Source organism: Salvelinus alpinus, chromosome 5 (genome assembly GCF_045679555.1).
Source record: "Salvelinus alpinus chromosome 5, SLU_Salpinus.1, whole genome shotgun sequence".
In the NCBI taxonomy this organism is placed as follows: domain Eukaryota; kingdom Metazoa; phylum Chordata; class Actinopteri; order Salmoniformes; family Salmonidae; genus Salvelinus; species Salvelinus alpinus.
In genome coordinates this window covers 3,255,626-3,280,833 of record NC_092090.1, presented here as the reverse complement: position 1 = coordinate 3,280,833, position 25,208 = coordinate 3,255,626, and the positions used below count along the sequence as shown (strand labels likewise).

General features: G+C 48.9%; 3 protein-coding genes across 10 annotated transcripts in view; 2 read left to right on the top strand and 1 right to left on the bottom strand.

The window, feature by feature from the left end:
- The first annotated feature begins 40 nt into the window (after positions 1-40).
- On the top strand, positions 41-9,326 carry LOC139575419 (conserved oligomeric Golgi complex subunit 8-like). Its single transcript, XM_071400367.1, has 7 exons — positions 41-541; positions 3,676-3,883; positions 4,563-4,814; positions 4,921-4,990; positions 5,214-5,725; positions 6,244-6,412; positions 8,443-9,326. Exons 1-7 carry the CDS (start codon positions 213-215, stop codon positions 9,081-9,083), a joined length of 2,181 nt encoding a protein of 726 aa, XP_071256468.1. The 5' UTR covers positions 41-212; the 3' UTR covers positions 9,084-9,326.
- Positions 9,327-23,968, bottom strand: LOC139575423 (RNA-binding protein NOB1-like). Its single transcript, XM_071400374.1, has 9 exons — positions 23,813-23,968; positions 23,442-23,574; positions 23,129-23,262; positions 19,699-19,770; positions 19,044-19,208; positions 17,369-17,617; positions 16,984-17,081; positions 15,641-15,785; positions 9,327-10,272 (listed from the first exon to the last, which is right to left on the bottom strand). Exons 1-9 carry the CDS (start codon positions 23,903-23,905, stop codon positions 10,009-10,011), a joined length of 1,353 nt encoding a protein of 450 aa, XP_071256475.1. The 5' UTR covers positions 23,906-23,968; the 3' UTR covers positions 9,327-10,008.
- The window catches only part of wdr59 (WD repeat domain 59), an 85,724-nt gene continuing 84,477 nt past the window's right edge, over positions 23,962-25,208 (top strand). For all 8 annotated transcript variants that reach the window (XM_071400361.1, XM_071400360.1, XM_071400362.1 and 5 more), the window contains exon 1: positions 23,962-24,066. In XM_071400361.1, coding sequence (XP_071256462.1) covers positions 24,013-24,066 — 54 coding nt within the window. In that variant the 5' untranslated portion in view covers positions 23,962-24,012. The remainder of the gene's footprint in view (positions 24,067-25,208) is intronic.

The following is a 25,208-nucleotide window of genomic DNA, read 5'->3' as shown; positions in this document are numbered from 1 at the left end:
GACGTCAAAATCATGCGCCTGTTGATGTTGTGTTCTGGTGTTTGCGAGCGACTAGAATTTTAGACAAATTGCGAATTAAATTGCCATTTAAAAGACATCAGACGCTTACATTGTATTTTAACGACCTGTTTTCGTACTCCTGTGTAAAGGCTGTAAATCGGAGTCGGTAAGACTACAATTCAGATGAAGTATTGAAGTGACAGCTTTCCAATATGACCGCTGTGGACGTGGAAGATGAGAGTATTCTGGCTTCAATATTTAAAGACAGCTTTCCAGACAACTGGAGAGACAACCCCGACTTCGCAGCCTACTTGTCAGAGCTCAGTTCGTTTGGCGTGGAGAAATTAAACCGTGAACCGGAGCGGTTGGCGGAGGAGAGGGCGCAGATACTGCAGCAGACCCGGGAGCTCGCCTTCTCCAACTACAAGACGTTCATCCGCACCGCGGACTGCACCGAGGAGATTTACCGAGACTTTGGCCGTGTGGAAAGCAGTGTTTCCAAACTCCTCGACAAGTTGCCCAGCTTCGGTGAAAAATGCAGGTTAGTGGTAAAGTTAACCAAATACTCTTTGTCGTTTTGACATGTCATGTTATTTACGTGATAGTGCCCGAGAAACCGGTGTTTGGAGGATATATTGACACAGGTGTTAGGTCGACAATCTCCCCCTTGCCAGAACCCCCCTTTCTAATTTCCTTAATTTTGTGGCTACAGTCAAATACTTAATATAGAACAAGCTTCACGTCAGGATAGACAACCGAAATGAATAATTATTATATTAAACATAGAGGAGAGAGTAAAATGTTGGCAAGCAGTAAACATTTCAGAACAACTATGGCCGAATTATTATCCTTACACTTTCAAAGATACTAGTCGAATAAGACATGGGAGAGATGACGTATTTTGGCAAAGAGATTTATTTATAGACTAATACAAAATCAGTTGCGGGTTTAGGTACACATGGGCAGCCGCTCAGGGTAGCATCTTGCCGGGTGCACCGGGTGCGGGCGCTGAAAGGGGGGGTTCGCCCAGGGCGCCATACAAGCCAGAACACCACAAACACTTGAAACAAATAGCCAAACCGAAAACTGCAGACAGAAATGCTTTCTGCTACTAAGATGAGTGAAATGTAGGCTAAACTGACAACGGAGTGAAGAGCAGAAATCTCAACTAGCAAGTCGCAGCAATGAAGAACGGGAAGGGGGGGAACCAAACACCGGTTTCGTGGGCATTATCACTTCTATATAACGTGTTACCATCATATTCAAATAATATTTTCATGAAACTGTATTTTGATATATTTATTCATAATATTTCATCCTTCCACAATGTATGACGTTAGTCCCGACACATATAGGGTTGTTACCCAGCTGGCTGGTCGTTCATTCTATCAACTCAGCCAACTTGCGGCCAACTTGCGGCCAGAACAGCCAACTTGCGGCCAGCTCGGCCAACTTGCGGCCAGAATAACAACAAAGTAGCTGCATTAGTTTAATCTGTTATCCATAACATTGAGCTAACGAGGCTGATTTCGCATGGCATAGAACATGTGTTTACTCGTCAGGACGCTGTTGTTCAGAGGAGCTAGCCAACAACACAGCAACAACACAATCACTTCAAACTGAAGCTGGAAAGACTGAAAACGAGCTGCACCAAGTGTTGTTTAACCTATTTTCTATTGATTAGTTATTTGTATAACGTTATATCCATAAAAACGATCCTGATTCATTATTTCAACTGGCTGAGAAAAGCTGCCTGCCTGTCTCATCCCGTAAGGTATGCGACAGCTGGAGATCGAATTTGAATATTGAGACAATGTTGCAAATGTCGGAGGAGACAGACTGCAAGATTTATACAAATCTCCGCTGTCGAAAACTAAATGTTTGTCTAAAATAAATGTGAGATAATGTCTATAGATCAAGTTTATAAATTGCCTGGCAGGGCTGATGAGACAGCGGATTGTGCAAACAGAGTAATTAGGCATGTTAACGTCATAGATTTAGTCGGTGGTCATTTATGGAATAGACACAGGCTGGAATGCGGGTTTAACCAATCAGCATTCACGATTAGATCCACCCACCCGTTGTATAAATTGTCCTCCTTTACAATAGAGAATTACGTGTCCCACTTTGCCAGTATCCAATAACAAGATGTGGTCTCAGGACAATTTGTGTTTGAGTAAATCATCCATCCCTGTGTTTGTCTTCCTGTTTTCTGTTGTATAATAGAGTTAATAAACTATTTAGAATGGTATCATGTTGGGGGTTGGGACAATGGAATGATTCTGTGTCCCACTTTACCAATACTCACCCTATGTTTTCAATGTGAGCATACTGCCTCGGGCTCACCTTGTTAAGTGGTGGTGAGGTGCTGATAGTCTGTTGCCTGTGTAACGGATGTGAAATGGCTAGCTAGTTAGCGGGTACGCGCTAATAGCGTTTCAATCGGTTACGTCACTTGCTCTGAGACTTGAAGTAGGGTTTCCCCTCACTCTGTTACAGTAGAGGTCAGGGAATCACTCTGTTGACTTCTGCAAATTAACTTATAGACCGATAACCATCACGGTCAAATGTGTTCTTACGTTGACTGGTACTTCCATCAATCCATAAACATTATTATTTTGCAATGGGATTTATTTTCTCTCTGTCATCTCTCTGTCATAGAACAAACAGACTGGTACCGGGCTCACGTCTATCTAGAACCAACAGACTGGTACCGGGCTCACGTCTATCTAGAACAAACAGACTGGTACCGGGCTCACGTCTGTCTAGAACAAACAGACTGGTACCGGGCTCACGTCTGTCTAGAACAAACAGACTGGTACCGGGCTCACGTCTGTCTAGAACAAACAGACTGGTTCCGGGCTCACGTCTATCTAGAACAAACAGACTGGTACCGGGCTCACGTCTATCTAGAACAAACAGACTGGTACCGGGCTCACGTCTATCTAGAACAAACAGACTGGTACCGGGCTCACGTCTATCTAGAACAAACAGACTGGTACCGGGCTCACGTCTGTCTAGAACAAACAGACTGGTACCGGGCTCACGTCTATCTAGAACAAACAGACTGGTACCGGGCTCACGTCTATCTAGAACAAACAGACTGGTACCGGGCTCACGTCTATCTAGAACAAACAGACTGGTACCGGGCTCACGTCTGTCTAGAACCAACACTAGATCTCGTTGAATGTTACTGTTCCATGAACTGTTATAACAGTGTTTATTATGACCTGTTATAACAGTGTTTATTATGGGCTGTTATAACAGTGTTTGTTACGGACTGTTATAACAGTGTGTGTTATGGACTGTTATAACAGTGTGTGTTATGGACTGTTATAACAGTGTGTGTTATGGACTGTTATAACAGTGTGTGTTATGGACTGTTATAACAGTGTGTGTTATGGACTGTTATAACAGTGTGTGTTATGGACTGTTATAACAGTGTGTGTTATGGACTGTTATAACAGTGTGTGTTATGGACTGTTATAACAGTGTGTGTTATGGACTGTTATAACAGTGTGTGTTATGGACTGTTATAACAGTGTGTGTTATGGACTGTTATAACAGTGTGTGTTATGGACTGTTATAACAGTGTTATGGACTGTTATAACAGTGTTTATTATGACGGACTGCTGACATGATGAAGAACCTGTTGGTGTCTATCCTCTCCTTTAGGGGTTTTGTGAAGGAGGCGGAGGACATCGGGGTGAGCCGGAGGATGAACAGCCTGACTCTGAACCGCCACACAGAGATCCTGGAGATCTTAGAGATACCTCAGCTGATGGACACCTGCGTCCGGAATGGCTACTACGAGGAGGCTCTGGAACTGGCGGCCTACGTCAAGAGACTGGAGAAGAAGCACTCGTCTCTACCTGTCATCCAGGTATTAATGCTCCAACTACCACTTCCTGCTTACACAGCTAGGAGTTACAGATCGTACCACTTCCTGCTTACACAGCTAGGAGTTACAGATCGTACCACTTCCTGTTTACACAGCTAGGAGTTACAGATCGTACCACTTCCTGTTTACACAGCTAGGAGTTACAGATCGTACCACTTCCTGTTTACACAGCTAGGAGTTACAGATCGTACCACTTCCTGTTTACACAGCTAGGAGTTACAGATCGTACCACTTCCTGTTTACACAGCTAGGAGTTACAGATCGTACCACTTCCTGTTTACACAGCTAGGAGTTACAGATCGTACCACTTCCTGTTTACACAGCTAGGAGTTACAGATCGTACCACTTCCTGTTTACACAGCTAGGAGTTACAGATCGTACCACTTCCTGCTTACACAGCTAGGAGTTACAGATCGTACCACTTCCTGCTTACACAGCTAGGAGTTACAGATCGTACCACTTCCTGCTTACACAGCTAGGAGTTACAGATCGTACCACTTCCTGCTTACACAGCTAGGAGTTACAGATCGTACCACTTCCTTATTATATAAATTTTGTCTACACTCAGTCTGACAAACTATGTGGTAGATCTAGAAATACCTCTTGTCTTAATACTGTAACAGTGTGATTCTCTGACCTCTGACCTGTGTGTCTTCTTCAGGGAATCGTCCAGGAGGTGCGTCAGTCAGCTCAGCTCATGCTGAACCAGTTGTTACAGCAACTACGTAGCAACTCCCAACTTCCTGTGTGCCTGCGTGTGATTGGCTACCTGCGCAGGATGGACGTGTTCACGGAGGCGGAGCTACGGGTCAAGTTCCTGCAGGCGCGGGGCAGCTGGCTCCATTCCATCCTGTCCACTGTCCCTGATGAGGACCCTTACTGCCACGTCACCAAGACCATCGAGGCGTGTCGCGTGTGTAACCTGGCTTCAGTTATCTAGCGGTGGAATGAAGGACGAGGAAACAGGAATGATGCTCCACTCCCCCCCTATTCTCTGACATGTCCTTCCTCTGTTCCAGGTACATCTGTTTGACATCATCACCCAGTACAGAGCCATCTTCTCTGACGAGGACCCCCTGCTGTCTCCCGGTGAAACAACGATTCATTTCATTTAAGGCTGAATTATTTGATCCGATTTACAATTTTTCATAAATATGAAGATTAAACACAACAATAATTATTTTAAAGACGTATTTACAAATATACAGTACATATGTTCTGGAAAAGCCCGTCAGTACAGGTCAATAGTCCAACTGAAGTGTCAGGTCACTGGCTGGGCAGCCTTGTGATGTACGGTGTCTTGTGTTGAAAGGTGGTCCGGGCCAGGCGGTGAACGAAGGGGCCATCTTCCACGGCTGGGTGGTGCAGCAGGTGTCTGAGTTCCTGGTGACCCTGGATCGAGACCTCCAGAGGGGGGTGGGCGGACGCCTGGACTCCCTGCTGGGACAGTGCATGTACTTCGGCCTGTCCTTCAGCCGCGTTGGGGCAGACTTCCGCGGCCAGCTGGCCCCGATGTTCCAGCGCGTGGCGGCCGAGACCTTCCGTCAAGCTGTAGAGGAAGCCGTGGAGACGTTCCGGGAGGACATGAACCTGTATACTCTGATCTCTCTCCCCTCTATGCTGGCTGGGGGCTCCATGCCAGGTACCGTCCAGCCCCCCAGTACCCAGCCAGGCACCCTCCAGCCCCCCATGGCTCTGCTGGATTTCCCTCCTCTGGCCTGCTTCCTCAACAACATCTTGACGGCCTTCAACGACCTCAGGCTCTGTTGTCCCCTCGGTCTGGCCCAGCAGGTGACCGAGTATCTGGAGGACGCCCTGGTAAAGGTAACGAACGCCTGTCTGTCTCTGCTGACGCTACACTACGTCTGCTGCTAAAGTTACCATATTGACACGTCTAGGCTGTCCCAGGTTCTCTCTAGACACGGTTCCCCCCTCCCCTCAGACTCTCCCCAGGTCCCCCCTCCCCTCAGACTCTCCCCAGGTCCCCCCCCCTCCCCTCAGACTCTCCCCAGGTCCCCCCTCCCCTCAGACTCTCCCCAGGTCCCCCCCCCCTCCCCTCACTCTCCCCAGGTCCCCCCTCCCTCCCCCTCAGACTCTCCCCAGGTCCCCCCCTCCCTCCCCCTCAGACTCTCCCCAGGTCCCCCCCTCCCTCCCCCTCAGACTCTCCCCAGGTCCCCCCTCCCTCCCCTCACTCTCCCCAGGCCCCCCCCCCCCCCCCTCAGACTCTCCCCAGGTCCCCCCTCCCTCCCTCCCTCAGACTCTCCCCAGGTCCCCCCCCCCAGACTCTCCCCAGGTCCCCCCTCCCTCAGACTGGTTGTATTGACTTCCTCTCCCCTCCCCAGGTCACCAAGCTGATCGTGGCGTTCCACCGGGCTGAAGAGACGGCCTTCAGCGACCGAGAGAAGGACCTGTTTGTCCAATTCTGCTGTTCCTTCGCTGAGGACATGGTTCCTTTCCTCAACCGCTGTCTGCAGGTCCTGTTCCCCCCAGCACAGCTCTCTGTCATACTGGGTAAATACTCTGTCACTTCCCCCCCCAGCACAGCTCTCTGTCATACTGGGTAAATACTCTGTCACGTCCCCCCCAGCACAGATCTCTGTCATACTGGGTAAATACTCTGTCACGTCCCCCCCCCAGCACAGCTCTCTGTCATACTGGGTAAATACTCTCATGTCCCCCCCAGCACAGCTCTCTGTCATACTGGGTAAATACTCTGTCACGTCCCCCCCAGCACAGATCTCTGTCATACTGGGTAAATACTCTGTCACGTCCCCCCCCCAGCACAGCTCTCTGTCATACTGGGTAAATACTCTGTCATGTCCCCCCCAGCACAGTTCTCTGTCATACTGGGTAAATACTCTGTCATGTGTCCCCCCCAGCACAGCTCTCTGTCATACTGGGTAAATACTCTGTCATGTCCCCCCCCCCAGCACAGCTCTCTGTCATACTGGGTAAATACTCTGTCACGTCCCCCCCAGCACAGTTCTCTGGGTAAATACTCTGTCACGTCCCCCACGACAACCTCTCTGGTAATGTGAAACATCCACAGTAACAACCTCTAGAGTCATGTGAAACATCCACAGTAACAACCTCTATAGTCATGTGAAACATCCACAGTAACAACCTCTATAGTAATGTGAAACATCCACAGTAACAACCTCTAGTCATGTGAAACATCCACAGTAACAACCTCTATAGTCATGTGAAACATCCACAGTAACAACCTCTATAGTCATGTGAAACATCCACAGTAACAACCTCTATAGTAATGTGAAACATCCACAGTAACAACCTGTATAGTCATGTGAAACATCCACAGTAACAACCTCTATAGTCATGTGAAACATCCACAGTAACAACCTCTATAGTCATGTGAAACATCCACAGTAACAACCTCTATAGTCATGTGAAACATCCACAGTAACAACCTCTATGGTAATGTGAAACATCCACAGTAACAACCTCTATAGTCATAAACATCCACAGTAACAACTCTATAGTAATGTGAAACATCCACAGTAACAACCTCTATAGTCATGTGAAACATCCACAGTAACAACCTCTATAGTCATGTGAAACATCCACGGTAACAACCTCTATAGTCATGTGAAACATCCACGGTAACAACCTCTATAGTCATGTGAAACATCCACAGTAACAACCTCTATAGTCATGTGAAACATCCACAGTAACAACCTGTATGGTAATGTGAAACATCCACAGTAACAACCTCTATAGTCATGTGAAACATCCACAGTAACAACCTCTATAGTCATGTGAAACATCCACAGTAACAACCTCTATAGTCATGTGAAACATCCACAGTAACAACCTCTATAGTCATGTGAAACATCCACAGTAACAACCTCTAGTCATGTGAAACATCCACAGTAACAACCTCTAGTCATGTGAAACATCCACAGTAACAACCTCTATAGTCATGTGAAACATCCACAGTAACAACCTCTATGGTAATGTGAAACATCCACAGTAACAACCTCTATAGTCATGTGAAACATCCACAGTAACAACCTCTATAGTCATGTGAAACATCCACAGTAACAACCTCTAATCATGTGAAACATCCACAGTAACAACCTCTATGGTAATGTGAAACATCCACAGTAACAACCTCTATAGTCATGTGAAACATCCACAGTAACAACCTCTATAGTCATGTGAACCATCCACAGTAACAACCTCTAGTCATGTGAAACATCCACAGTAACAACCTCTATAGTCATGTGAACCATCCACAGTAACAACCTCTATGGTAATGTGAAACATCCACAGTAACAACCTCTATAGTCATGTGAAACATCCACAGTAACAACCTCTATAGTCATGTGAAACATCCACAGTAACAACCTCTATAGTCATGTGAAACATCCACAGTAACAACCTCTATAGTCATGTGAAACATCCACAGTAACAACCTCTATAGTCATGTGAAACATCCACAGTAACAACCTCTATAGTCATGTGAAACATCCACAGTAACAACCTCTATAGTAATGTGAACCATGGTTTTTGTCCTCCAGGTGTCCCGCCAACTCAAGTCCACCAGTACAGCAGTCTGGGTTGTATTGACGTGAGTCCAGTCCTGGAGCCTCTGGCGTTTGTTCTTCCCAAGAGGGAGACGGTGACTCCGATGGTAGAAGACCTCAGTGTTGAGCTGGACGGTCTCACCACAGCTGATCCTCAACAGACACTTCCTGTTGACAACCTGGGACTTCCTGGTCTTGAACCGATAGCAGGCCCGGAACCTGTAGAGGAGGATCCCATGGTCTCATCCACCATATCTACTGAGTTTGTGTCCGAGACAGGTCTGACCTCTGACCCTGAACTGGAAGCCATTTTGAATGACCCTAACCCTGTACTGGACGACCCAGAGAGACCAAGGGCTGACAGCCACCGTGAAGTACAGGACGACCCTGAGTTGGAGGCCATACTGAATCCCCCAAAGCCTGTACTGACCGCCCCAGAACATAACCCAGTCCTAGAGCCTGTACTGACCGCCCCAGAACATAACCCAGTCCTAGAGCCTGTACTGACCGCCCCAGAACATAACCCAGTCCTAGAGCCTGTACTGACCTCCCCAGAACATAACCCAGTCCTGGAGCCTGAGGTAAACAGTGAGCCATCAGAGCCTGAGGTAAACCCAGAAGTAGCAGAGAGTTAACCCTCAGGATTTTTGGCTAGGTAGACTAACAATAGCCTTGAATCTCAGTTATTATGCATTTTGACTAGTTCATTTAACAATTTACCCTTTCCAGTAATGTTTCCAATGCTTTAGCTTGTATATACTGCCATCTAATCTGGGTATGACTGGTTGGAGAATGTGCTTAACTATGTAATACATTTAAAATAGTTAATTTCTACTGTAAGATGGATGTTCATGATTAAAATATATCCAAAACTGAAATGTCTTCAAACTGTGTTTTAATTAGGGGCATCAAAAAATGTCAGAGCAGGTTACAAACACAAGCCTAGAAAGTGCAAATACCTTCAGGCTTTTACAAACTTGGTAGTTACCGTATAACATTATTCGAACATGGAATTCATTAAGTTTAACCTTTTTTTAAAAATTGTAATTTTATACAAAACATCAGTATTAAATCCAGCTATCTTCACTGTTCAGTTGCTGGGATTTCTGTTTAGTGGAACTTGTGTGGAAGATGGTTTCAGATTCTTCAAGATGGCTTCCGCCTCTTCAAGATGGTTTCCGCCTCTTCAAGATGGTTTCAGATTCTTCAAGATGGCTTCCGATTCTTCAAGATGGCTTCCGATTCTTCAAGATGGTTTCCGATTCTTCAAGATGGTTTCAGATTCTTCAAGATGGTTTCAGATTCTTCAAGATGGCTTCCGCCTCTTCAAGATGGTTTCCGATTCTTCAAGATGGCTTCCGATTCTTCAAGATGGCTTCCGATTCTTCAAGATGGTTTCCGATTCTTCAAGATGGTTTCCGATTCTTCAAGATGGTTTCCGATTCTTCAAGATGGCTTCCGATTCTTCAAGATGGCTTCCGATTCTTCAAGATGGTTTCCGATTCTTCAAGATGGTTTCCGATTCTTCAAGATGGTTTCAGATTCTTCAAGATGGCTTCTTCAACATTTCTTCTTGCGGGCAGCGTTGGGGTTGGCCCTCCTCCGCCCCCCTCCGCCCGCTCCGTCTGTGATGTGCAGGTTGGCAGAGCGGCTGTAGATGTCGTGATCAGAGAAAGGTGAGCCGCCCCCGGCCAGGTAGTCTGGGTTTAAGACGTCCGTCTTCTGGCGGGCTTTACGGGACACACGCTGCTGGGGGAAGCGCTGGTCCTCCACCAGGTGGGGGTTGCAGCCGTGTTTGCCCCCTTGTGGCAGGGGCAGGGAGTACTACGGGGAACAGAGAGCGTACATTAGTCTGCCCCCTTGTGGCAGGGAGTACTATGGGGAACAGAGAGCGTACATTAGTCTGCCCCCTTGTGGCAGGGAGTACTACGGGAACAGAGAGCGTACATTAGTCTGCCCCCTTGTGGCAGGGAGTACTACGGGAACAGAGAGTACATTAGTCTGCCACCTTGTGGCAGGGAGTACTACGGGAACAGAGAGCGTACATTAGTCTGCCCCCTTGTGGCAGGGAGTACTATGGGGAGCGTACATTAGCTCCTTCCTCTAGACTAGCGTTTACCATTGCTTATTGTAAATAATTGAGGTGGAATGCTAGTCTGCAACTGCTACAGTACCAGAGTGGAGAAGCTAGTCTGCAGGTAGCCTAGTGGTTAGAGCGTTGGACTAGTAACCAGCAGGTAGTCTAGTGGTTAGAGCGTTGGACCAGTAACCAGCAGGTAGCCTAGTGGTTAGAGCGTTGGACCAGTAACCAGCAGGTAGCCTAGTGGTTAGAGCGTTGGGCCTGTAACCAGCAGGTAGCCTAGTGGTTAGAGCGTTGGACTAGTAACCAGCAGGTAGACTAGTGGTTAGAGCATTGGACTAGTAACCAGCAGGTAGTCTAGTGGTTAGAGTGTTGGACTAGTAACCAGCAGGTAGCCTAGTGGTTAGAGCGTTGGACTAGTAACCAGCAGGTAGACTAGTGGTTAGAGCATTGGACTAGTAACCAGCAGGTAGCCTAATGGTTAGAGCGTTGGACTAGTAACCAGCAGGTAGCCTAGTGGTTAGAGCGTTGGACTAGTAACCAGCAGGTAGCCTAGTGGTTAGAGCGTTGGACTAGTAACCAGCAGGTAGACTAGTGGTTAGAGCGTTGGACTAGTAACCAGCAGGTAGCCTAGTGGTTAGAGCGTTGGGACTAGTAACCAGCAGGTAGCCTAGTGGTTGGACTAGTAACCAGCAGGTAGACTAGTGGTTAGAGCGTTGGACTAGTAACCAGCAGGTAGCCTAGTGGTTAGAGCGTTGGACTAGTAACCAGCAGGTAGCCTAGTGGTTAGAGCGTTGGACTAGTAACCAGCAGGTAGCCTAGTGGTTAGAGCGTTGGACTAGTAACCAGCAGGTAGACTAGTGGTTAGAGCGTTGGACTAGTAACCAGCAGGTAGCCTAGTGGTTAGAGCGTTGGGACCAGTAACCAGCAGGTAGCCTAGTGGTTAGAGCGTTGGACTAGTAACCAGCAGGTAGCCTAGTGGTTAGAGCGTTGGACTAGTAACCAGCAGGTAGCCTAGTGGTTAGAGCGGTGGGCTAGTAACCAGCAGGTAGCCTAGTGGTTAGAGCGTTGGACTAGTAACCAGCAGGTAGCCTAGTGGTTAGAGCGTTGGACTAGTAACCAGCAGGTAGCCTAGTGGTTAGAGCGTTGGACTAGTAACCAGCAGGTAGCCTAGTGGTTAGAGCGGTGGGCTAGTAACCAGCAGGTAGCCTAGTGGTTAGAGCGTTGGACTAGTAACCAGCAGGTAGCCTAGTGGTTAGAGCGTTGGACTAGTATCCAGCAGGTAGCCTAGTGGTTAGAGCGTTGGACTAGTAACCAGCAGGTAGCCTAGTGGTTAGAGTGGAGGGGAGGCAGGTAGACTAGTGGTTAGAGCGTTGGACTAGTAACTAGCAGGTAGTCTAGTGGTTAGAGTGTTGGACTAGTAACCAGCAGGTAGCCTAGTGGTTAGAGCGTTGGACTAGTAACCAGCAGGTAGGCTAGTGGTTAGAGCGTTGGACTAGTAACCAGCAGGTAGCCTAGTGGTTAGAGTGTTGGACTAGTAACCAGCAGGTAGCCTAGTGGTTAGAGCGTTGGACTAGTAACCAGCAGGTAGCCTAGTGGTTAGAGCGTTGGACTAGTAACCAGCAGGTAGCCTAGTGGTTAGAGCGTTGGACTAGTAACCAGCAGGTAGACTAGTGGTTAGAGTGTTGGACTAGTAACCAGCAGGTAGGCTAGTGGTTAGAGTGTTGGACTAGTAACCAGCAGGTAGGCTAGTGGTTAGAGTGTTGGACTAGTAACCAGCAGGTAGGCTAGTGGTTAGAGTGTTGGACTAGTAACCAGCAGGTAGCCTAGTGGTTGGACTAGTAACCAGCAGGTAGCCTAGTGGTTAGAGTGTTGGGTCAGTAACCAGCAGGTAGCCTAGTGGTTGGACTAGTAACCAGCAGGTAGCCTAGTGGTTAGAGTGTTGGACCAGTAACCAGCAGGTAGCCTAGTGGTTAGAGTGTTGGACTAGTAACCAGCAGGTAGCCTAGTGGTAAGAGTGTTGGACTAGTAACTGAAAGTTTCCCCCCAACTGACTAGGTATCCCCCCTGTTTCCCCCCAACTGACTAGGTATCCCCCTCGTTTCCCCCCAACTGACTGGGTATCCCCCTCGTTTCCCCCCAACTGACTGGGTATCCCCCTCGTTTCCCCCCAACTGACTGGGTATCCCCCCAGTTTCCCCCCAACCGACTGGGTATCCCCCCCGTTTCCCCACCAACTGACTAGGTATCCCCCCCGTTTCCCCCCAACTGACTAGGTATCCCCCCCAACTGACTAGGTATCCCCCCAGTTTCCCCACCAACTGACTAGGTATCCCCCCCGTTTTCCCCCAACTGACTAGGTATCCCCACCAACTGACTAGGTATCCCCCCCGTTTCCCCACCAACTGACTGGGTATCCCCCCAGTTTCCCCCCAACTGACTAGGTATCCCCCCCAACTGACTAGGTATCCCCCCCGTTTCCCCACCAACTGACTAGGTATCCCCCCTGTTTCCCCCCAACTGACTGGGTATCCCCCCAACTGACTGGGTATCTCCCCCTTTTCCCCCCAACTGACTAGGTATCAACCCCAACTGACTGGGTATCCCCCCCGTTTCCCCACCAACTGACTAGGTATCCCCCCCGTTTCCCCCCAACTGACTAGGTATCCCCACCAACTGACTAGGTATCCCCCCCGTTTCCCCACCAACTGACTGGGTATCCCCCCAGTTTCCCCCCAACTGACTAGGTATCCCCCCCAACTGACTAGGTATCCCCCCCGTTTCCCCACCAACTGACTAGGTATCCCCCCTGTTTCCCCCCAACTGACTGGGTATCCCCCCCAACTGACTGGGTATCTCCCCCTTTTCCCCCCAACTGACTAGGTATCAACCCCAACTGACTGGGTATCCCCCCCGTTTCCCCAACTGACTGGGTATCCCTCCCCGTTTCACCAACTGACTGGGTATCCCTCCCCGTTTCACCAACTGACTGGGTATCCCTCCCCGTTTCACCCCCAACTGACTGGGTATCCCCCCCTTTTCCCCCCAACTGACTAGGTATCAACCCCAACTGACTGGGTATCCCCCCCGTTTCCCCACCAACTGACTAGGTATCCCCCCCGTTTCCCCCCAACTGACTAGGTATCCCCACCAACTGACTAGGTATCCCCCCCGTTTCCCCCCAACTGACTAGGTATCCCCCCCAACTGACTAGGTATCCCCCCAGTTTCCCCCCAACTGACTAGGTATCCCCACCAACTGACTAGGTATCCCCCCCGTTTCCCCCCAACTGACTAGGTATCCCCACCAACTGACTAGGTATCCCCCCCGTTTCCCCACCAACTGACTGGGTATCCCCCCAGTTTCCCCCCAACTGACTAGGTATCCCCCCCAACTGACTAGGTATCCCCCCCAACTGACTAGGTATCCCCCCCGTTTCCCCACCAACTGACTAGGTATCCCCCCTGTTTCCCCCCAACTGACTGGGTATCCCCCCCGTTTCCCCAACTGACTGGGTATCCCTCCCCGTTTCACCAACTGACTGGGTATCCCTCCCCGTTTCACCAACTGACTGGGTATCCCCCCCGTTTCACCCCCAACTGACTGGGTATCCCCCCGTTTCACCTCCAACTGAATGGGTATCCCCCCCGTTTTACCTCCAACTGAATGGGTATCCCCCCGTTTTACCTCCAACTGAATGGGTATCCCCCCGTTTCCCCCCAACTGACTAGGTATCCCCCCCGTTTCCCCCCAACTGACTGGGTATCCCCCTCGTTTCCCCCCAACTGACTGGGTATCCCCCCCGTTTCCCCAACTGAATGGGTATCCCCCCCGTTTCCCCAACTGACTGGGTATCCCTCCCCGTTTCACCCCCAACTGACTGGGTATCCCCCCCCGTTTCACCCCCAACTGACTGGGTATCCCCCCCGTTTCACCCCCAACTGATTGGGTATCCCCCCCGTTTCACCCCCAACTGACTGGGTATCCCCCCGTTTCACCCCCAACTGACTGGGTTTCCCCCCCAACTGAATGGGTATCCCCCCGTTTTACCTCCAACTGAATGGGTATCCCCCCCCGTTTTACCTCCAACTAAATGGGTATCCCCCCCGTTTTACCTCCAACTGAATGGGTATTCCCCCCGTTTTACCTCCAACTGAATGGGTATCCCCCCCGTTTTACCTCAAACTGAATGGGTATCCCTCCCCGTTTCACCAACTGACTGGGTATCCCTCCCCATTTCACCAACTGACTGGGTATCCCCCCCGTTTCACCCCCAACTGATTGGGTATCCCCCCCCGTTTCACCCCCAACTGACTGGGTATCCCCCCCGTTTCACCCCCAACTGACTGGGTTTCCCCCCCAACTGAATGGGTATCCCCCCGTTTTACCTCCAACTGAATGGGTATCCCCCCCGTTTTACCTCCAACTGAATGGGTATCCCCCCCGTTTTACCTCCAACTGAATGGGTATTCCCCCCGTTTTACCTCAAACTGAATGGGTATCCCCCCCGTTTTACCTCAAACTGAATGGGTATCCCCCCCGTTTTACCTCCAACTGAATGGGTATCCCCCCGTTTCCCCAACTGACTAGGTATCCCCCAAACTGACTAGGTATCAACCCCAACTGACTGAGTATCCCCCCCCGTTTCCCCAACTGACTGGGTATCCCCCCCATTTCCCCAACTGACTAGGTATCCCCCCCTTTTACACCCAACTGACTACAGCATGTAGAAGCTGCACATTTGATACAACAAATGTCATCTGAAAAAAAAATACTGAATCATTATGTAAGATAAGTTCCCACAGTATGATGTTTCCTTGTCGTCTGGGCCTGGTACCAATTCATCCACTTACCCTGTTTCCTTTAGGATTGAAGATAAGTTTCCTACCACACAGTATGATGTTTCCTTGTCGTCTGGGCCTGGTACCAATTCATCCACTTACCCTGTTTCCTTTAGGATTGAAGATAAGTTTCCTACCACACAGTATGATGTTTCCTTGTCGTCTGGGCCTGGTACCAATCCATCCATTTACCCTGTTTCCTTTAGGATTGATAATGTTTCCTACCACAGTATGATGTGGGTCTGGACCTGGTACCAATTCATCCACTTACCCTCTTCCCTTTGGGGTTGAGCACTTTGGGGTTCTTTGAGAGATGCATCTGGATGCTTCCGTCCTCGCTGACCGTCACGGCCACCTTCTTCAGCGTTCTGTTGCCACAGTGTGGACAGAAAACCTTATTCATGTTGGTGGTGGTCCTACGACAAAGAGAAGGTCAGACTGTTTAATTAAACCTCTTAACTTCTCTAGGGTAGGGGGCAGCATTCGGAATTTTGGATGAAAAGCATGCCCAAATTAAACTGCCTGCTTCTCGGGCCCAGAAGATATGATATGCATATAACTGGTGGATTTGGATAGAAAACTCTAAAGTTTCCAAAACTGTTAAAATAGTGTCTGTGAGTATAACAGAACTGATTTGGCAGGCGAAAACCTGAGAAAAATCCATTCGGGAAGTAGTTTTTTTTTTGGTTTTGTAGTTTTCTATTCAATGCCATTAGTGTCCATTGACTTAGGACTCAAATTGTAGTTTCTATGCCTTCCACTAGATGTCAACAGTCTTTAGAAATTGTTTCAGGCTTGTATTCTGAAAAATGAGGAAGTAAGAGCAGTCTGAATGAGTGGACCCTGCCGTGTCACAGAGCTTTTTCATGCGCACAACCGACAGTGCCTTTCTTGTTTACCTTTTATATTGACGACGTTATTGTCCGGTTGAAATATTATCGGTTATTTAGGCTAAAAACAACCTGAGGTTTGAATATAAACATCGTTTGACATGTTTCTATGAATTTTACGGATACAATTTAGATTTTTTTGTCTGTTTTGACTCCGTTTGAGCCTGTGGATTACTGAAGAAAACACGAACAAAACTGAGGTTTTTGGATATAAAGAGACTTTATCGAACAAAAGGAACATTTATTGAGTAAATGAATGTCTGCTGAGTGCAACCATATGAAGATCAAAGGTAAGGGATTCATTTTATCTCTTTCTGACTTGTGTAACTGTTCTATCTGGCTGGTTACTGTTTGTAATGATTTGTCTAGTGGGCGATGTTCTCAAATAATCGTAAGGTAGGCTTTCGCCGTAAAGCATTTTTAAAATCTGACACCGTGGTTGGATTCACAAGAAGTTCATCTTTAAACCTATGTAAAATATGTTTTGTTTTCTGAATTTTTATAATGAGTATTTCTGTTTTTTAATTTGGCGCCCAGCAGTTTCACTGGCTATTGAAGAGGTGGGACGCTAACGTCTCACGTACCCAAGAGAGGTTTTAAAGACCAAGGTTGAGTATAAGTTTCCTAATATTTAAAAAGTTGTCTAATTACTAAACTGGTCCTGGTGACATCAACGGGTGGGTTTTCTTTTGGTTTTTATTTAGTGCTAAAAGGAGGTACTCACTTGAAACAGGCGTGGCATCTCAGGATGTAATTCCTGGCCTGCTTGATGAGCATCCCATTCACAGAGAGGACATGGAGCCCGATCTGAATCAGGACGTTCTGTTGAACAAAACCCGTTTCGGTCAACAGGCCGACCAACTGGATGATTCTGAATGTAGAATCTAAAAATGGGTCTCAACAGAACTTAATCAACGTCAACTATTACCACTCGGGGACGTAGACAAAGACTAGTTTGCCGAACTATTCCGAGTTCATTTAACCAGAATCGTAAGTCCCAAATGGCAACCCAATTCCCTATTATAGTGTACTACTTATGCACTACCTATGAGCCCTGGTTAGAAGTAGTGCACTATCAAGGGAATAGGGGTCCGTTTGGGCCTCGGTACCTGCATAGCGAAGTCGGTGGTGAGACACGCCACTTTAATGTCCGCAGGCGACGCCCAGATCCCCGTCTCCATCTGAACCTGTTTAATGTTGCTAGGGGTGATCCAACCGCCGCCATCCTCCTCCTCTTCATCCTCTTCATCTTCCTCCTCCTCCGACCCACTGCCGTGCTCCTCTGACCCGGTCCCGGTCCCAGGTTCTGTGTGGACGGTGTCCGCTGCTCCGTCTGATATTGACAGGTCCTGAATGTCCTGCAGGTAAATAACAAGGACCACATCATCAGCACCGACAACGATTCAGAGAGAAAGGTGATTCATTGTGAATCCATCTTTGACGACTGCGTGTCAATCTGTCCAATGTTTTAAACGTTTCCATCACATGGTTCAATCCCTCAACAACTGCAGTAGGACAGGAACCCTGATGACGTGTTGCTCAGAGGTCAACTGCAGTAGGACAGGAACCCTGATGACAGGTCAGAGGTCGTGTGTGTTCTACTCACCACTAGTTCCAGCAGGTCAGAGGTAGTGTGTTCTACTCCCCACTAGTTCCAGCAGGTCAGAGGTAGTGTGTTCTACTCCCCACTAGTTCCAGCAGGTCAGAGGTAGTGTGTTCTACTCCCCACTAGTTCCAGCAGGTCAGAGGTAGTGTGTTCTACTCACCACTAGTTCCAGCAGGTCAGAGGTAGTGTGTTCTACTCACCACTAGTTCCAGCAGGTCAGAGGTAGTGTGTTCTACTCACCACTAGTTCCAGCAGGTCAGAGGTAGTGTGTTCTACTCACCACTAGTTCCAGCAGGTCAGAGGTAGTGTGTTCTACTCACCACTAGTTCCAGCAGGTCAGAGGTAGTGTGTTCTACTCACCACTAGTTCCAGCAGGTCAGAGGTAGTCTGTGTTCTACTCACCACTAGATCCAGCAGGTCAGAGGTAGTGTGTTCTACTCACCACTAGATCCAGCAGGTCAGAGGTAGTGTGTTCTACTCACCACTAGATCCAGCAGGTCAGAGGTAGTGTGTTCTACTCACCACTAGATCCAGCAGGTCAGAGGTAGTGTGTTCTACTCACCACTAGTTCCAGCAGGTCAGAGGTAGTGTGTTCTACTCACCACTAGATCCAGCAGGTCAGAGGTAGTGTGTTCTACTCACCACTAGATCCAGCAGGTCAGAGGTAGTGTGTTCTACTCACCACTAGATCCAGCAGGTCAGAGGTAGTGTGTTCTACTCACCACTAGTTCCAGCAGGTCAGAGGTAGTGTGTTCTACTCACCACTAGATCCAGCAGGTCAGAGGTAGTGTGTTCTACTCACCACTAGTTCCAGCAGGTCAGAGGTAGTGTGTTCTACTCACCACTAGTTCCAGCAGGTCAGAGGTAGTGTGTTCTACTCACCACTAGTTCCAGCAGGTCAGAGGTAGTGTGTTCTACTCACCACTAGTTCCAGCAGGTCAGAGGTAGTGTGTTCTACTCACCACTAGATCCAGCAGGTCAGAGGTAGTGTGTTCTACTCACCACTAGTTCCAGCAGGTCAGAGTCGAAGCAGGTCAGAGGTAGTGTGTTCTACTCACCACTAGTTCCAGCAGGTCAGAGGTAGTGTGTTCTACTCACCACTAGTTCCAGCAGGTCAGAGGTAGTGTGTTCTACTCACCACTAGTTCCAGCAGGTCAGAGGTAGTGTGTTCTACTCACCACTAGATCCAGCAGGTCAGTGTCGAAGCAGGGCAGAGGGTTCCTCCAGAACTGGAAGCTGTTGTACTCTGCGATCTCTGGAGGGTTATAGCTGTGCTGCGTCTGTGCTGCTGGCGTCTGTGCTGCTGGCCTCTGTCTGCCACTGAACAGCCCATCAGCTGGCCTCTGGACCATGGAGGAGGAGAGGAGAACTCTTAACTATTATTGTAGATGTTGACAGAAGTGGTTGATTTGTACTAATGATCATCCCACATGGTTCCCCATCCCACGTGGTTCCCCATCCCACGTGGTTCCCCATCCCACATGGTTCCCCATCCCACGTGGTTCCCCATCCCACGTGGTTCCCCATCCCACGTGGTTCCCCATCCCACGTGGTTCCCCATCCCACGTGGTTACCCATCCCACGTGGTTCCCCATCCCACATGGTTCCCGATTCACATGGTTGTTCTAGATGCCTTTTTAGGTTGTTAATTTACTCAGTCTCTCATCTCAACATGCATACGGATCAGTACTACGGATCAGTACTACGGATCAGTACTACGGATCAGTACTCTAGATCAGTACTACGGATCAGAACTCCGTCTCACATCTCAACATGCATACGGATCAGTGCTCTGGTTAACAACAGAGTTGATGTCATTGTTCTGGACTGTACCTTAGAGGGGAAGTGGAATCCTGCCACGCCGACGGGGGCCTCTGGATGTCTCCTTGTACTGGATACCTGGACCTGACCACAGACGACATGTTAATGATGTGGACCCACTGGACCTGACCACAGACGACATGTCAGTGATGTGGACCCACTGGACCTGACCACAAACGACATGTCAGTGATGTGGACCCACTGGACCTGACCACAGACGACATGTCAGTGATGTGGACCCACTGGACCTGACCACAGACGACATGTCAGTGATGTGGACCCACTGGACCTGACCACAGACGACATGTCAGTGATGTGGACCCACTGGACCTGACCGCAGACGACATGTCAGTGATGTGGACCCACTGGACCTGACCACAGACGACATGTCAGTGATGTGGACCCACTGGACCTGACCACAGACGACATGTCAGTGATGTGGACCCACTGGACCTGACCACAGACGACATGTCAATGATGTGGACCCACTGGACCTGACCACAGACGACATGTTAATGATGTGGACCCACTGGACCTGACCACAGACGACATGTTAATGATGTGGACCCACTGGACCTGACCACAGACGACATGTTAATGATGTGGACCCACTGGACCTGACCACAGACGACATGTTAATGATGTGGACCCACTGGACCTGACCACAGACGACATGTCAGTGATGTGGACCCACTGGACCTGACCACAGACGACATGTCAGTGATGTGGACCCACTGGACCTGACCACAGACGACATGTCAGTGATGTGGACCCACTGGACCTGACCACAGACGACATGTCAGTGATGTGGACCCACTGGACCTGACCACAGACGACATGTCAGTGATGTGGACCCACTGGACCTGACCACAGACTACATGTCAGTGATGTGGACCCACTGGACCTGACCACAGACGACATGTCAGTGATGTGGACCCACTGGACCTGACCACAGACGACATGTCAGTGATGTGGACCCACTGGACCTGACCACAGACGACATGTCAGTGATGTGGACCCACTGGACCTGACCACAGACGACATGTCAGTGATGTGGACCCACTGGACCTGACCACAGACGACATGTCAATGATGTGGACCCACTGGACCTGACCACAGACGACATGTTAATGATGTGGACCCACTGGACCTGACCACAGACGACATGTTAATGATGTGGACCCACTGGACCTGACCACAGACGACATGTTAATGATGTGGACCCACTGGACCTGACCACAGACGACATGTTAATGATGTGGACCCACTGGACCTGACCACAGACGACATGTCAGTGATGTGGACCCACTGGACCTGACCACAGACTACATGTCAGTGATGTGGACCCACTGGACCTGACCACAGACGACATGTCAGTGATGTGGACCCACTGGACCTGACCACAGACGACATGTCAGTGATGTGGACCCACTGGACCTGACCACAGACGACATGTCAGTGATGTGGACCCACTGGACCTGACCACAGACTACATGTCAGTGATGTGGACCCACTGGACCTGACCACAGACGACATGTCAGTGATGTGGACCCACTGGACCTGACCACAGACGACATGTCAGTGATGTGGACCCACTGGACCTGACCACAGACTACATGTCAGTGATGTGGACCCACTGGACCTGACCACAGACGACATGTCAGTGATGTGGACCCACTGGACCTGACCACAGACGACATGTCAATGATGTGGACCCACTGGACCTGACCACAGACGACATGTCAGTGATGTGGACCCACTGGACCTGACCACAGACTACATGTCAGTGATGTGGACCCACTGGACCTGACCACAGACGACATGTCAATGATGTGGACCCACTGGACCTGACCACAGACTACATGTCAGTGATGTGGACCCACTGGACCTGACCACAGACGACATGTCAGTGATGTGGACCCACTGGACCTGACCACAGACGACATGTCAGTGATGTGGACCCACTGGACCTGACCACAGACTACATGTCAGTGATGTGGACCCACTGGACCTGACCACAGACGACATGTCAGTGATGTGGACCCACTGGACCTGACCACAGACGACATGTCAATGATGTGGACCCACTGGACCTGACCACAGACGACATGTCAGTGATGTGGACCCACTGGACCTGACCACAGACGACATGTTAATGATGTGGACCCACTGGACCTGACCACAGACGACATGTCAATGATGTGGACCCACTGGACCTGACCACAGACGACATGTAAATGATGTGGACCCACTGGACCTGACCACAGACGACATGTCAATGATGTGGACCCACTGGATCTGACCACAGACGACATGTCAATGATGTGGACCCACTGGACCTGACCACAGACGACATGTCAATGATGTGGACCCACTGGACCTGACCACAGACGACATGTCAATGCTGTGGACCCACTGGACCTGACCACAGACGACATGTCAGTGATGTGGACCCACTGGACCTGACCACAGACGACATGTCAGTGATGTGGACCCACTGGACCTGACCACAGACGACATGTCAATGATGTGGACCCACTGGACCTGACCACAGACGACATGTCAGTGATGTGGACCCACTGGACCTGACCACAGACGACATGTTAATGATGTGGACCCACTGGACCTGACCACAGACGACATGTCAATGATGTGGACCCACTGGATCTGACCACAGACGACATGTCAATGATGTGGACCCACTGGACCTGACCACAGACGACATGTCAATGATGTGGACCCACTGGACCTGACCACAGACGACATGTCAATGCTGTGGACCCACTGGACCTGACCACAGACGACATGTCAATGATGTGGACCCACTGGACCTGACCACAGACGACATGTCAATGATGTGGACCCACTGGACCTGACCACAGACGACATGTCAATGCTGTGGACCCACTGGAACACTTACATCAAAGTTTATCATTGTGTTTACCTATTCCCTATATAGTGCACTACTTTAGACCAGAGTCGTATTCCCTATATAGTGGTACTACTTTAGACCAGAGCCCTATTCCCTATATAGTGGTACTACTATAGACCAGAGCCCTATTCCCTATATAGTGCACTACTTTAGACCAGAGCCCTATTCCCTATATAGTGCACTACTTTAGACCATAGCCCAATGGCAGCCTATTCCCTATATACAGCATATAGTACACTACTGTTGACCAGAGCCCTATGGCACCCTATTCCCTATATAGTGCACTACTTTAGACCAGAGCCCAATGGCAGCCTATTCCCTATATAGTGCACTACTTTAGACCAGAGTCCTATGGCACCCTATTCCCTATATAGTACACTACTTTAGACCAGAGCCCTATGTCACCCTATTCCCTATTATAGTGCACTACTTTAGACCAGAGCCCTATTCCCTATATAGTGCAGAAAGGGAATAGGGTTCCATTTGGGGTCTCTTTGATCACTGTCTTACCTTGACCTCCGGTTCTTTCCTCAGGTGGTCCGTCCCAACGTGTTCCCTCTCCAGCTGGTATGCCAGAGCCAACACCTTGATGTCTGTGGCAGACAGGCTGGGGTAGTCTCCAGTCTTCTTGGAGAACTCAGTCACTCAACACAGACCACAACACTCAGTACCGGCGTTACAATTCAGGACAATATGTTCAGTACCATCAACAACTATAGAAGTGATGCTGGAGAAACAGAGTGTCTACAAAAACAAATATCCTGTACGACAAATCAAACAACTAAAACTGAACAAATGTGTGATTTAAAAAAACCTTAGCTACCTAATCTGATGTCCTCTGGGTACGGCTCTTTGAAGTTGAGTTTGTATGGGAGGACTGACAGACTCTTCCGGGTTGGCTTGTCTCTAATTTCCTCTACTACATCCTTCAGAGTGTAGATATTCTTCCCGATTTCCTAGAAAATAAATATATATATATAAATATACAGCAATGTATAAATGATAATATACGCCGCTACATGATGTTGATGTGGCCATTTAAACAGGATGAACCACGTTAACTAGTTATCCAGACCTGACATCAAGCCCGCAGTTTGTGATAAAACGTTATTCACATGAAATACTTCTGATCCCGGGGGTGACGTAACACCTGGAGAACATCGCTACTGATATGTGATGAAGTTTAAACCTCACCTGAAGAGGAGCTTTCTTCAGAAATCCTCCCGCATCTACGACAACATGTTCCACCATGGTAGCAGCCATCTTGGATAGCGACGTCCGCAGCATCACCCAACCAACCAATCAGAAGACAGGAAGTAGTTCTCGCGTTGTCCGTGATTTAAGAGACAGGGGCGTCGTGTGACGTCTTGTTAGTGTTGTTGCGGGAGAGGAAGATGGCGGCTCGCTGGAGTAGTGAGACTGTGGTCGTGGAATTGCGAGACGCGCAGGTAAAAGAGTTAAACAGGGTTTAATTCAGAGTTGGGGACATGTAGCTAGCTAATGCGCAACGTGTTGCCAAAGAGATGTATAACTTTCCCCGTCTGTCTGTGGTGTTGTCATGCTGTTCCTAGTGGAAAACAGTGGGAGCTGTTATCTTTCTGAGTAGTCAGAGAGTACCTGCAATGTGTCACAGTTAAATGATGTCACACTCAGTCGCAGGACTGTTGAAGGTTTGTTTCAACAGGTCAAATGCACCAGATCACACATCCAGTGTACAGACATTGTTTTGTTTCAACAGGTCAAACGCACCAGATCACACATCCAGTGTACAGACATTGTTCCGTGCACAAGTTCTCGCAGCAATATTTAGCATGAAAACAAATACAAGCAAAACGTGCTCACTGCTGACTCAGTACCGTAAAACCCTGTATATAGCCTCCACATTGACTCTGTACCGTAACACCCTGTATATAGCCTCCACATTGACTCTGTACCGGTACCCCCTGTATATAGCCTCCACATTGACTCTGTACAGTAACACCCTGTATATAGCCTCCACATTGACTCTGTACCGTAACACCCTGTATATAGCCTCCACATTGACTCTGTACCGTAACACCCTGTATATAGTCTCCACATTGACTCTGTACCGTAACACCCTGTATATAGTGTCCACATTGACTCTGTACCGTAACACCCTGTATATAGCCTCCACTTTGACTCTGTACCGTAACACCCTGTATATAGCCTCCACATTGACTCTGTACCGTAACACCCTGTATATAGCCTCCACATTGACTCTGTACCGTAACACCCTGTATATAGTCTCCACATTGACTCTGTATCGTAACACCCTGTATATAGCCTCCACATTGACTCTGTACCGTAACACCCTGTATATAGCCTCCACATTGACTCTGTACCGGTACCCCCCCTGTATATAGCCTCCACATTGACTCTGTACCGGTACCCCCCCTGTATATAGCCTCCACATTGACTCTGTACCGTAACACCCTGTATATAGTCTCCACATTGACTCTGTACCGTAATACCCTGTATATAGCCTCCACATTGACTCTGTACCGTAGCACCCTGTATATAGCCTCCACATTGACTCTGTACCGGTACCCCCTGTATATAGTCTCCACAT

What these genes read in the sequence shown, in the direction of transcription:
- LOC139575419 (XM_071400367.1), top strand. Translation starts at nt 213, where the DNA reads ATGACCGCTGTGGACGTGGAAGATGAGAGTATTCTGGCTTCAATATTT. An exon ending in AGCTTCGGTGAAAAATGCAG is followed by an intron (nt 542 to 3,675) that starts GTTAGTGGTAAA and finishes CCTCTCCTTTAG; the next exon opens with GGGTTTTGTGAAGGAGGCGG. An exon ending in TGGAGGACGCCCTGGTAAAG is followed by an intron (nt 5,726 to 6,243) that starts GTAACGAACGCC and finishes TCCCCTCCCCAG; the next exon opens with GTCACCAAGCTGATCGTGGC.
- LOC139575423 (XM_071400374.1), bottom strand. Translation starts at nt 23,905, where the DNA reads ATGCTGCGGACGTCGCTATCCAAGATGGCTGCTACCATGGTGGAACAT. An exon ending in GGAAAGAACCGGAGGTCAAG is followed by an intron (nt 19,771 to 23,128) that starts GTAAGACAGTGA and finishes GTCTGTGGTCAG; the next exon opens with GTCCAGGTATCCAGTACAAG. An exon ending in CTGACCTGCTGGATCTAGTG is followed by an intron (nt 17,618 to 19,043) that starts GTGAGTAGAACA and finishes ATTTACCTGCAG; the next exon opens with GACATTCAGGACCTGTCAAT.